At 30.9% G+C, this 13,835-nt stretch overlaps 1 protein-coding gene and 1 long non-coding RNA gene across 2 annotated transcripts; one reads left to right on the top strand and one right to left on the bottom strand.

The window, feature by feature from the left end:
* The first annotated feature begins 9,741 nt into the window (after positions 1-9,741).
* LOC121116463 (uncharacterized) lies at positions 9,742-12,752 on the top strand. Its single transcript, XR_005863867.2, has 2 exons — positions 9,742-9,897; positions 9,962-12,752. It is a non-coding gene; the product is annotated as an uncharacterized lncRNA (long non-coding RNA).
* Positions 11,549-13,746, bottom strand: AP-1sigma (AP-1 complex subunit sigma-2). Its single transcript, XM_040710151.2, has 4 exons — positions 13,573-13,746; positions 13,299-13,477; positions 12,252-12,498; positions 11,549-12,183 (listed from the first exon to the last, which is right to left on the bottom strand). Exons 1-4 carry the CDS (start codon positions 13,573-13,575, stop codon positions 12,139-12,141), a joined length of 474 nt encoding a protein of 157 aa, XP_040566085.1. The 5' UTR covers positions 13,576-13,746; the 3' UTR covers positions 11,549-12,138.
* Between the last annotated feature and the right edge of the window lie 89 nt (positions 13,747-13,835).

Below are 13,835 nucleotides of genomic sequence, written 5' to 3'. Positions count from 1 at the left end.
TTTCAGATGTCATATCATTTTTTTTAAATAATAGGTTGGGAAAAAAGTAATTACGTATATCCCGCCTATTTTCTTTAAACTAAGTATATCTTGTTCATTATTACCACATCGCATCAAACTATAAAGCGTTGTAAAGGTGTGAGTGTATAATACAAACCTCTTTCCGACAGTATTGCGCTTGGCTATTTCAGTCGTGAATTATCGTGCGTTGAGTATGGAGGTCTTAAAGGAAGAAATTCGCCATATTTTACGTTCTTACAACGTGAAAGCGAAAACGACCAAGAAAATTTAGGATGTGTACTTGGCCTATATTGCTTCGGTTCCTGTTGCACAACAGTGGTTCGAGCAATTTCTTCTGTCGCTCAATTCTTCTCTCTACTGTGAACAACTCAACTGTTTGAAACTGGCGATCGAACAGATGCGCCCAGCATTGTTGAATAGGAGAGAATAATACATAATCTAAACAAAAACAGGCTGCACACATCTTTGATGACACGCCAAAAGCTCCAGGAGCTCAGATGGGAAGTTGTCAGGCATCCAACCGAATAGTCCTGACCTGGAAGCAAGTGATTACTACCTGTTTTGACCGTTTAGGGGGGGGGGGGTACAAATTTAGCATTAATAGATGTCTGTGAATATTGGTTGTCCGAGTTTTTTTTTCAATAGAGACAAAGCATTCTACGAGAAGGGCATCCTGAATTTGGATTCTCTTTGGCAACAATTTATCAAACAGAACAGGAAATATTTGGCTTAAATCGGATGATTGTACCACTTCTTATAAAGCATTGTAATAACACAAAATAAATACGAAATTACTTTTTCACCAAACTATTAATTTGCAGAATAATATCTACAAATAATCAAGAAATCATAGATATTTATTTCTCAGTTGTCAATTTTCTACTTCTCTTGCTCCTAACTATTTATGCTCTGAACGTTGAGAGGTTATACACAAATTAAACAATCCTATATTTGAAATTTTTTTGGCTAACTACGGAATAATTTAGACCTTTATCTTTTTGGAGAAAATGTAGAGAGAGAGACAATGAAGTTTAATATTTGTTATACATGCACAATACAAACACTAATTTTGGAACTTATCTTCCTTTCTCTTTCTGAAGGAAAGGTTGAGAGATGCAATGAGCATTATAATTTAACAAATTGTATTCCACCTGTCCCATATCTGTTATGTCATAGCAGTAATTTGGTTCTCGAGATCTTGTTCAATTTTAGTTTTGATCCTTCAATATCTTGAAAATGAATGTATGGATTATGAAATGGATTTTAGATTTCATTGATAGACTCGACTCTCACTTAGGCCATTTAAACTTCGACTTCAGACTCGACTCAACGTTGACTTGAGCTAAATACGCAAACTTGACTATCACTTGTATTAAAAATAGCTCTCTTTAGATACACGACACAATTGTGATCCAATTGCCTCTTCTTGTGTCTGCATGCATAACTATTTACTAAAACTCTTCATAAAAGGTTATAAAACCATTTTGAATCCACCAATAGTATAAAATGGATATTTAATAAAAAAATTTTGTCAAATTGTATATAGCTTTAGTGATTATTTAATTTTTCTTAAATTTATCAGCTACCAATAAAGTGACCTTTAAACAAGGCTGGTCATGTCTCGATAGAACTTTAAGTTAATTGTTTATTGATTTTTTCCTTCTTTAATAGTATTTTCATAAAGTATATTGGTATTATTTATATTTTTAAATATATTTTTGCATTTAAAAATAGCCTTTAAATTCAAAATCCATTATATTTTGCAAAAAAAAAAAAAAAAATATTTTTCTGACAACAAAGTGAAACTTTACATTTAATACAAAAACTGAATGGCCTAGATTCTATTTTATTTTTTGGACAGACTTCACATTGGGATCTTTTGTTTCCAAATTCCATCCAATGTTCACCACAATTTTGTATGCACATATTCTGGCCAATTGAGAAGTTGATTTTTCTTCTTTTGTTTGCTTTAAAGGCCACTGGAGAACTAAGGGGCTTCTCTATCTCTGGTGGACGCCCCATTGTAATTAATCCTGCTGAAACATTTCTTCTAAAGTGTAAACTAGTTATGTATATTTGAACACTTTAATTTTTTAAACTTAATAAAATAATTTTTCAATGACCTATCAATGATTCCGAAAAAAATTCTGTCCCACCACTTAATATTTTTTCAGTCCAATCTAGAGATAGCACAATAAAAATTTGCTTTGTCTATGCGTCATATGTATTTTTATAGTCAAAAACAGCTTTTGGGTAATCTACCGGGGTTTTTTCAGTCTTGCTGTTTTCTAGTAATTGTTTCCTTCTCAGTCCCATGAAAGTTTGAAAGCAAATGAACTCTTTTACTATCCATCCATTTGGTTGTTCAAAATTTTGTAATAAAGGTCAGCTCTTGGCAATTCTTTATCTTTTCTTAAGTTGTGGGTAAATACTTTCTGTTTTGACGAATTGTTGCACACCAAAAAACTTGATTTTTTTAGAGATATTCGAATAGAGGTATTGATGAAATGTAATTATTAAACTAAACTTTGTGATTTTTTTTCCAAATAAATCATTGGTAAGATAAATAACAATATTTTCAAGCATGCCAAAGTCCGTTTACATGTTTCTGCTTTCAATATCGCCATTTTTGCCTTGATATATGCTAAATTTGGAAATATAACCCTCCATATCAGCTTTAGCCCATATTTTATACACAGATTTGATTGGTTTCGTGGGATTATGTTGTTTTAGTGAGTTACGTCCTTTAAAAAATTTCATTTTTTCATCAATATTGAAATGCTCGCTAACATGAAAGTGGATCATAAAATTGTGGTTAATTTTATTGATACAGGGCTTTACTTTATACAGCTTGTCCTTAGTATCCTTTGGCATAGTTAAAATATCATTGATATGTAAATATCGTAAAATTTGAAAGAACCTATTTCTTGAAAAGAATCTTGAAACAAATAAAACGCTTTCATTCATATCAAAAGACCAATATTATTTTATGGACGGTAATTTATGGTATCCCATCAATAAATATATTCCTAAAAAAGCAAATAATTCCTCTGTAGTTATGGATGATATATTTTTCTGTTCTTGATTGATGTATAGCTTTTTTTTAACAAAAAAAATTCTGGAATATGTAGATAAACAAATTTAACAAAAATTTCAAACTCATCAATATAATCAGAGAAATATTCCTTAACAGGACCTTGCAAAAGGCCGGAAGGAGTCAAAGGAGAATTATTTGAGATATCATCATTTGGATTGAAGGAATCTTGAACCTTGTTTGATATAGTCTCTTCGACTGAAGGAAGAATTTCAGGTATTAAATTTATATCGAAATTTGATTCCTCCTCATCTAAGTCCTCTTCTATGTCGGTATCATCAGAAAAGTCGTCAGGTAGAAAGTGTTTGGACAACTTCTTCTAAAGAAAATATTTTTAGGGCATGCTTCTAGATATAAAATAATCAAAATAGCCAGTAGAACACTTACTTATATTAGCATAGGTATTCTACTGTATAAAATATTTCTAAAACGGGACACAGGAGTCCAAGATGAACTTCTTATGTTTACTCGGAAAAGCAAATATTTAAGCATATTTTAATAAATATGAAAATTATGTTAATATTACACAAATCCAGGAAAAAAATTATAAATTATTTAACATTATTGAAATATAAAATGTAAAAATTACTTATTTTTGGACGGGGCTATTTTTTATTTTTTTTATAACAGAAAAGCAAAAAATAGTGAAATACCAGTAATAAATAAGAATCGGAATGGCAAATTAAACATTATATTCTCGAGGCCGATCCCAATTCTGGAAAAAAACAGCCGATTCTCCGATTCTGATTAATCGTCCCATCACTTATATAAGCTTTCTTAAAAAACTACGGAATCGGAAAATAAACTTAATTCATAAATTATATTGTTAAAGTGCAATGCTTCAAAAGTCTGGTACTCGTATGTCACACAGTTAATAGCTTTAAGTATACCATATACAGCACTAATAGCACTCCTGGTAAACTTGGCGTTATATCCAGAATTGAAGCAAGACAACCGTTTATGTTTTAGGAGAGGAAATTTGGGGCACTTTCTCTAAGCTCAAGGCTTCATTATACAATTTAGTGCCCATACTATGTGTCGAAGGGGATATTGTCGAAAAGACAAAGTGTTGAATGGACATAATGTCGAAAGAAAACTTGAAGAATGAAAATATTAATTTATGAAAAAACTTAGAATTAGATCCATTAAGTTTCATTTAAATGAAGAGGAAAATATGTAATTGTAAATTAATATCACTTCTAATATGACCTTCGCAATCATGCAGAAAAGATTGCAAAGGTTTTTTGTTTTTTTGGTTGAAAAATATGAGTTTTGATAAGACCTTGTGGACCATTGGAGGAGACTCTATAAATGTCAAAATTGGGAAGAAAGACAATAACTTATCCGAGCCGATAGGAAAACTTCTTGATTTTGTTACTTAATTGGATATCAATCAAAAGTTTCCGCTAATATCTGTTGGCTCACTTAATAAAGTTGTCTTACAAGATCTCTCAAGGGATCAATACTGTAGGTATCCAATTATCTGTTCCATAAGGGACAGAGTGCTTCCTGAAAGAATATGCCTGTTAGAGATAGTACGTGTGGCCTAAAGCCCTTGAATTACGACTGCAAATATACTTCTCAGGCTTCGGGTGTCGTAACACAGACTAAAAAAACTTGAGAAATATGCAATTCGTTGTTTATTTCATCATTAGAGTGTACGATCCATATTGGTTCCAAGTGAAGGTTAATCAATTTTGGTTCAAGGGTCTAGGCACATTCTGTTTGAATCGGACTATTTCAAGTAGAAGAAGATGATGGCCATCGTGATGCCTGCTGTGAAAAGGTATGCTTCGTATGCACCTAGTGAATCACTCATCCAGACAATTTTGTACTCTGAGGATGGGAAAAAGAGAATTGAAGAGGTAGAAATAATATTGACTATCAGAGGAGAAGGGGAACAAGGCATTCACTTGGGGGACTCCTCCGTCGGGAGCAGGAGAACATCCAACATCACTGTGATGCTTATATGATTAGTGACTTAATATACTAGCAAAAAATTGATGAATCAGAAACACCCTTGCCTGTATTCTAAGCCCTTCAAAGGTGAGAAAGTTCATCGTTACCCCTATGACGATACTCAACTGACTTTGCCCACACATAATGCATCGAAAAAGTTGTAATATTGGTGACTGAAGCCTTCGCCAATTACTTCCTGCACGAAAAGAGAGATGGAGGGATTAGGGCTTGAGAGACCAATATGAGGCCAATGTCAAAAAATGAATCAAAACAGGACATGAGCAACTTGACAATGTTTACGCATGAATAAAATTAATTCATTTTTTATTTTTGTACATAAATTCCCAGAAAACTTGAATTCTTTATATTGAATTGAATGTTAATTGTATTATAAAGGCTATATTAGAAAATATACATAAATAGCAATATTAAACATACTTTATACTAAAACAGATGTTGCTAAGAGTTGTCAAATAGTTTTAAAAATTTTACATTTTTGGATTCTCCATTCAAAAATACATGAAGAAAAAAAAAACACCCCTCATTTTTGATTTTCGAAAAAATGAAAAGTAAGACCCTTCCCAACGGATAACGTCCGCAAGAGAATAAGGGTGAGTGGGTATGTGCTGTTGAGACTGCAATTTTAAGAAAACAGAAAAAACGACGGTCTCTACCCTACAAATAGACTGGATAGTGGCAAGTATATGGAGATTCTTAGACATAAGGTATTTGTATCGGACAACAAGATGGGTCTGGGCCTCACACAGCCAACAACACCCAAAATGTAATGAAGAAAAATACCCCAGCTTTCTTTCATAAGGATTCTTGGCCTCCTAGAGACCAAATTGGTCTCCATTCAACTTTGAAGTCTTTGAGAGGTTCAAAGGGATCTTCTCTATGGTTAAATTGGCGCACAAGGCTGATAAATCAGTTTAATATTTCTTTAATTAAGGTATAAAGTACATTATACTTATTCCCATGGTATTACTAAATTAAAAATGAAATAACAAAGGATAGTATTTGGAAAAGTATTTGTTGTTCCGAGCTTAAAAAGGAAGGAATTAACAATAAATCATTATATAATTATTAATTACAAATTTAAGTTTAATATACAAATCCAAATAATTATTAATATAACTGTAAACTATAAATACAAAAAGTTAAACAATATCCATAACCAAATTATTAGTAAATAATAAATATACAGAATGGAATATTAAATACTCGTATTTTAATAGAAAAATAATATTATAATTAAGTACATCTCCTCTAATAATCTGTATTATAACAGCTTTTAGAATCCTACTTTTATTTCTTACATGAGGTATGTTCATCTAAAAACAGAAAAGTTAATTAATGTATTCAAATTTTAATTCTTATTTACTTATCTTAAATTCGAAACTATGACTCCCTCGTGTGACAATTCAGGTATTTATTCTTGTCTTAATATAATTTTAATAAATGTCATCGTGGAGATCTTGAGCAATTAGTAAATATATATAGTTACGTCCGAAGATAGAACTCCTTATTAAGACCATTATGATAGGTGATTCAACCTCTATATAGGTTTGTAATATAAAAAAAAACAATGGTTAATTATATAGGTACGCTTAAAGCTATTGTTGATACCATTTAAGTAGATGTTCTTACCTTTATTTAGTTTTCTGAGTACAGTTTTTTGAAGCTAATGAGCTATTACTAATTCTGAAGAAGTATAAAAGTAATATTGATTTAATGTAAATATAATCATATTTTATGATTAATTATTGAAAAATAAATACTTACTGTTACAAACAGGAAATTTCAAAGTTCAATTTGATAATTGTAAATTTTTAAAACTTTCTACTGTTCGCCTGGATTGCAATTTGATATGGATGCATCGCAATTTACAATTAAAGTGCTCCTATAAATTGAATCTTTAACACTTGCTAGATCTCGGAACTCATAATACGCCGTGTTTTCAGATACGAAATTTGTCAATTTAGCATGGAATGGCTTTACCTTGATATTATGTCGTTACAATTCTATGATTTTCATGCTAATACGTTGAGGTAACCTGCCTTTTAAAGCTGTGATGGCCTCAGAAATTTGATGGAGATTATTATGAATGATTGTTAGCTCTTCAAATATATATTCATCATTAATAATCTCCGTCACATTAATGACAGAAGGTATCTTTTGATGGATGCTATCTAAATATTCCTGATTACTACGAAGTGCTTGAAATAGTAATATGATGCTTTTAGGCATGTTTCCTAACGTTTAATGACACCTACAAATATATCCTTCCCTTCAATTTAAACTTTGATTTTGGAGATGACATCTTGGGAGGGTTTTTTTTTTATTTTAATTTTTTGAAAAAAAACATATATATTAAAATTTAAAAAAAAAATCATTTCCAAAAATTTAATTTTTTTAATAATTGTGAATTTTTGAAAAAGTTTTACATATTAAATTGTGTATTCGAGTTTTTTTTTGCTAAAAAATATAATATTTGGATTATTTTTCCAAAAATTTAATTTTTCAAATTGTTTTCGAAAAAAGTTTTCATTTTTCAATCCAAACCCTCAGCCCCCCCCGCCCCCAAAAAAAAAAAAAAGTATAACCCTGTGGACGCCCCTGATAGCAAAATGGTATTTCTTAACTTTATAAAAAATAGTAAAGAATCGGAATTGACATCGGGGCTTTTTACTAAAATCGCATTTGAATCGGCATCGTGATTTTTTTAATCGTCCCATCACTAATTTTTGTTCATGTTTGTTTATATGTTGATGCACCACATATCGTCCATTTACATTTAGAACTATGACTAAATAATTTAGCTTAAGTCTGGTTTCATTGCAATTTTTATTACATTTGTAAATACTTATTGATTTAATTTTAAGATATTTATATTTTTTAAATAATATAATTTCAAAAGCATATTCAAAAAAGATTAGTAAATTAATTATTTAAGTTTCTGTCTATTTTTATGTATGTATAAATGAATACTGTAAAGTTTTGTAGTCATTTTACAAAAGGTTCATTAATTAACAAAATCTTCCTCAGTTATATTGAATTAATGAAATTGAAAACTCGGAAATGTTAGAAAATAATCAATCCCATAAATTAAACATTTTGTATCATTATCAAACCAAAGAAATCAACCCTGCAGTGATAAAGCTACGATAAATTTGCTACAATAATGAATATTGAATCTTTTAAGAGTAGCATTCGGCGTTATCACATTACAAGTTGATTGATTAGGATATTCAATTATAAAGAAGAAAAGCCGCATTACAGGGGAAGAAGTAACAAAATTACTAATCTAAGATCCTTTGCTTCTTATAGATCAAAATCGAGAGAAATCTTTAATCTATTATGTATTGTTTAAATAAAATCAAACTTAAACAAAAAAAATTTAAATTATACATGCAAATATTACCCTGAAATAAATTTGCACTTTTGTACAGCAACAAGACTTTAAATTTAAATACCTAAAGACAAACTTAAATAATTAATTTTATTAATAACAAATTTTATAGATTAATGACGAATTATGAGACAAATGTAATTATTGACTGAATATCTAAAAATGAGTATTATCAAAAATATTTCAACCGAAAATTCGACTTTAATTAAACTCGAAACTTTATAGAAAAGTATGGACAGATTTCTATAAAGCATTAATTCAAAAGGCGTGCTCGATAAATTTCACCTAAAACTATTTTACTGTAGGGATATTTCACCGTAATATAAATTTTATAGCTGCAGCCTAATAGCTTAAAAAGATATATTTTAGTTGACGAAATATTAAAACTAAACGTGAGAGCAGGTCGGACTGGAGGCGGACACAGAAACTCGGTACAAACCACCAGTAGCTTCTGCTCTGTTCAAGAAGCTGCGGCGCTGATCTCTGAGCAGCTGTGACCAGAGAGACTCTGTGTTTTCACTGTTTCAACTGTTAAGAAGCAGTCAGTCACTGATCGGCTGCTTCACGTGAACGAGCTCTGATCTCACTGTGTGCGTCTCAAATCGCAACCCTATTTCCTCTGGTCGAGTGAGCGGGGCCCCGTGGCCTGTGTGTGCGCGCGCTGTCTGGGAGAACAGACACGCACAAGCACGCACGCACGCATAGTGCATGTGCGCGTGGCTGTGCGCAACATTATAATCCACCTCCAGTGTTGTTGGGGGTCGCCAGTCTCTGGCACCGTTATTTTTTGGGGGTCGCAGGCTGAAAAGTTTGGGAACCCCTGATCTAGGCCTCGCTCTTGACTGGCTATGTTATTTTTTTTTTTTTCCAAATTTATATTTACCTTTAAAAATATATTTAAAAATAAAAAAAAACATAAATAAAAAGGATAGACATTTTCTAAAAAAGGGGCCCGCATTTATTTATTGTCTATAAAGTGAAATTATTTAAAAAAAACAAAAACGATCATATATTTAAAAAAAAAAGAGGCTTAGAACATTTAATTTCGACTCTGGTTTTCTCAAGAAAAACAATCACTCCCGTTTGTAATTATTATAATTACATGTACAATACAGAGGCGTCCGCAGGGGAGGGTTAGAAGGGCTGTAATCCCCCACTACAAATTAAGCAAGGATACATAGTTAGATTCCACCACAACCCTAATGCCAGTGGCAAGTGGATAATCGTCAACAGCTAAAAATGATCTGCATGACGCACATTTGACTTTCTACTTGAGAGAATATATCCCACAACAAAAACAATGCATTGTTTTCTACTATAATGGGCATTGTCTCAACATCTGAAGGCTGCCAATCTGTAAAAATGGTATCCCATATTGTTACGTCAAGATCTGCCAACACATCTTTGACCTGTAATATGGTCATCTTATTAAATTTCACTAGAGATTTGATCCTAATCTTCTTTTCTGCCTCTAGAATTTGTCGAACACTAATATAATAGATTGCTCCCTTAAGCTGTCTATACCAGCCAAACCTTTCCTCGACCTTATCAGACTGGAACATTGTAAGCATGATGTATACGAAGTTATCCTCTTCTTTGATCACTAAGTACTCGGCAAGATCTACTACAGCTAGACATGTGTGTTTCGTTGCAAGAAAGTTTCTGCAGTCAGGCACATTGAGGTCCACTTTTTGTCTTGGAACAGCCCTCTCTCATTTGAATTCAAGATCCAGATTAGGAGGCACATTGAAACTTGAAAACTATGATATAAGATCTTAGGATTCTTGGGGGCCCCGTCATAACCTTGACGGCATCCGGGGGAACAGCACTTCTGTCCCATCACCTTAAACTTAACAGTCATTATAGGAATCCTGAAGCTATAAGTATAGTATCTTAGCTATCTTTCACTACTGAAAACAATGAAAAATCAATTTTAAAAACAAGCCGTGTCTTTAAATATGCTTCACATCTAATATATTTGATAAGTATTAATTAGAGATTAAGTCACCTAATACAGTGGTTCTCAAATGGGGGTATGTGTGTCCCTTAGGATACTTGGAGGCACTCCAGGGGGGTTCTTGAGATTTTGAAAGAATTTTTTTATAAGTGGTACATAACTCAGGGGCGTCTCCAGGGCTGGAGAGGCTGTAGTCTTCCCCCATATTAAGAAATTTTTGTTAATTACTAAAAAATTCATTTTTCAAAAAAATTAAAAAATTTAATCTAATTTGCTGTGAATAGCTATGGATTTTTAAATTTTTCTCCAAAAAATTTAATTTTGGAATTTCTTTTAAAAAAAATCCAAAGACCAAGCAAAAAAAATAAAACAAAAAAAAGATATATATAATCCAGTGGACATCCCTGTTACAAAAGCTAAAAATGGTTTTTGCTGGTAAGGGGGTACTTGGGTTAAATAAATATTTTACAAGTGGTACATTACTAAGAAAAGGTAGGGAATCCCTGACCTATCAGACTTAATCATATTTAATTTTGCAACCTTATTTATTAAGTATTCTATAAGAAAATTTAAAGTTAAATTGAGAAAAACAATCAAAATTTATCTTTTTATAGAGCAAATCTTTTTAAGTTTTAATATAAGTTATATTCTTTAGTTAAGTAATAATATAAAGCAATTTAAAAAAATATATGAGCTTCCAAATAAAATCTTTTATTTCACTCGATTTTTGTATGATTATATACATTTCTTTGGAATTGTAATCAAGATAACTTTATAAAAATTTATCTTTCATGTGTTGTAATGTTTTTTATCAATTAATTTTAACTTATATTTCCATATATCTAGTTTTTTCACCTCCAATTTTTTTTACGAACCTTTCAAGTACAAACCCTTGACGGTTGAAGGTTGTTATGGTCATTTTTGTGTTTTATGGCTTACATAACAATATTAAATGTGGGGTTCAGCCAGCGGGCGCTCCAAGACTTGGATTTCGTTGTATAATGTTAATATTAATTTAATTCTAATAATTCTTCATTAACTCCCCGCCATTGCAAATGAAAAAAATGTTGAAATGCATTTTCTTCATAAAATATAAGGAATGCAATTTATTAACTTTACTTTATTAAGTATCTATACATCAAAGTATGAATATATTTATTTAAGAATTCAAACGATAAAACCATTGACATATCAACAAATACATACAAGCGTAATCAAAATTAAAATTACACAAAGTAGAGTATAAAATAAATTTTTATTAAGTAGTTTCTAATAAAACATTCAAAAAAAAGTATTTAATGTAATTTTGATTATTAAAACACTGAATGATAATTCCACAAATTAAAATACGATATTTCAACTAAATTGTTTCCAAAATAGAGAAATATAAAAAATAGAACATATATTGATTACGTGAGCTAAGGTCTTTTTTTATAATATACCATTTGTAGAGAATAGTTAGATGAGATAAAAATATTTTCATTTATTTTCGTTTGAAAGATTAAGTGCTCAGTTATTAAAATTCAAGGTTTATATATTTCTTATCATAATTTATTAACGCATCATAGTTGTCAATAATGATCTTTGGCACGGATAGTCTTAAAATAGATACGATTGTTAAAATATCAATTGAGATTACTGTTTGGCATAGATTCGAAGAAAGAAATGATTGTGAAGGAACGTATATTTCCCAAATTAACCCAATCCAGAGTCTTCGAAAAATCCTTGTGGGGTTTCTTCCTACAACAATAAAGAAATATTTGGTCCAATTACATCTTAATAATAGTTATGTATCTAATAATATTTACCTCTTGTAGACAATCTTGGGCGGAGATGGCTTTTAAAACGTTCTTTTTTGAGGTTTCTTGAATTTCTCCTCCAAGTAGAAGCTCATCCAGCATAAAATATGCTTTTTCAAAATTAAATATTATATCCAATTCACAAACACTTCCAAAGTATTTGTCTAAAAGCTCAACATAACGATGAATAATCTCTAAAACGACAAGTTCATTGTCTTCTTCCTCAATGGCACAACAAAAATAAAGACTAGCATACCTGTTGAAATAAAAATGTTTGATTAAAAGTGGTTAATTTAGTCATAGGTACACCTATAATATCCTATAAATTAAAAAACAAAAATAAATAGGTGACTATAGAATGAACATATCTTCTGAGGTGAGCATTGATAGTATCTTCAAACCCAAATCAAAATATAAAATGAAATATTAAAATAACTTGATCCTTAATTACGTAATAGAGCAAAGTCGAAAAACAGAGTAAAAAAATGAATCAAAGGTGCTCCCAAAAAATACATCATAATAGTTATAATTCGATTAATCCTCTGCTTATATGTATTAAATATTGCAAAGTATCTTGGTTTGTCTTGAACAACTATTGTAACGAAGATTTTTACAAAATGGATTGAATATTTTCTCGTAGTAGGCGTTTGTCAAATGTGGATATTTATAATAGAATATTAACTTCAAAAAGTGACTTAATACACTTTAGCATTGAACCCGCATAAAATTGCGGACGGGGGCATTTCTGATGGTAGTAACTATTAACTTGTATACCCTCAAAACTCAAAATGTCAAAAATATTTTGAAGAGTTGTCAAAAGGAAGAATTGAAATAAGATTTAAAAAAATTCATCTGTTAATACAATAGGATATAAGTCATTTTCGAAACTGTTTCATGGCAACGTATTAAAACATGGGCCACCATAGCAATTAAGTTAGATCCACACGCGACTCTGTTAGTTTTAAATAACTAGCAAATGGCAACTTGAGCCCAATATGAGTTATGTAACACATCTTTACATCGCATTCCTTATAGCTAGTCCAAATAATTGATTACCTTTTGTAAACAATTTTAAGATCTTTCCACTCCAAAAAGGAGGACATCTTTGGCTTCCGAGACAAGATGTTATTAATCAATTCCCGACTCAGTTTTTTCTTGCTTTTTTCACTTTGGGCAGTAAAATACTTCTGGAGACGGAGTTTCCCCTGACGACTGAAGAGTAGCATATACTGAATCTGAAAGACATTTTTAAATCATGAAATACACATTATATTTGTCTGTAATAATGATTATTATCACTATATAATATTAAATAACCATCAAGTCTTACCATTTTTTAAATAAAACTGAGGGCTCATAATTTGCATTGGTACCTAATTATTACTTTTGTACAAATGTAAGTATCTGGCACTTGTACAAATAATGTTGTCGTAATTAGCTTTCCACGTGATCGTTATATGTAGGTAAAATGACAACAGTGGCCATCAATACCAACCAACAAACTAATATATAAAAATATTAAGAAATAATATAATCTGGTTGGTAATTCTGTCTGAAACGCCTTCATTTACGAGCAAGTACAAAAATGTTGCC

This window comes from Lepeophtheirus salmonis, chromosome 4 (genome assembly GCF_016086655.4).
Source record: "Lepeophtheirus salmonis chromosome 4, UVic_Lsal_1.4, whole genome shotgun sequence".
NCBI lineage: Eukaryota > Metazoa > Arthropoda > Copepoda > Siphonostomatoida > Caligidae > Lepeophtheirus > Lepeophtheirus salmonis.
This window is presented reverse-complemented; position numbering and strand designations above follow the sequence as displayed.

Bases quoted from the DNA above. Each gene is read 5' to 3' on its own strand.
- AP-1sigma (XM_040710151.2), bottom strand. The intron at 12,499-13,298 runs GTAATCAATTAT...TTATTTCAACAG, and splicing joins CTTAAAATTGTTTACAAAAG to GTATGCTAGTCTTTATTTTT. The intron at 12,184-12,251 runs GTAAATATTATT...TTATTGTTGTAG, and splicing joins CCCAAGATTGTCTACAAGAG to GAAGAAACCCCACAAGGATT.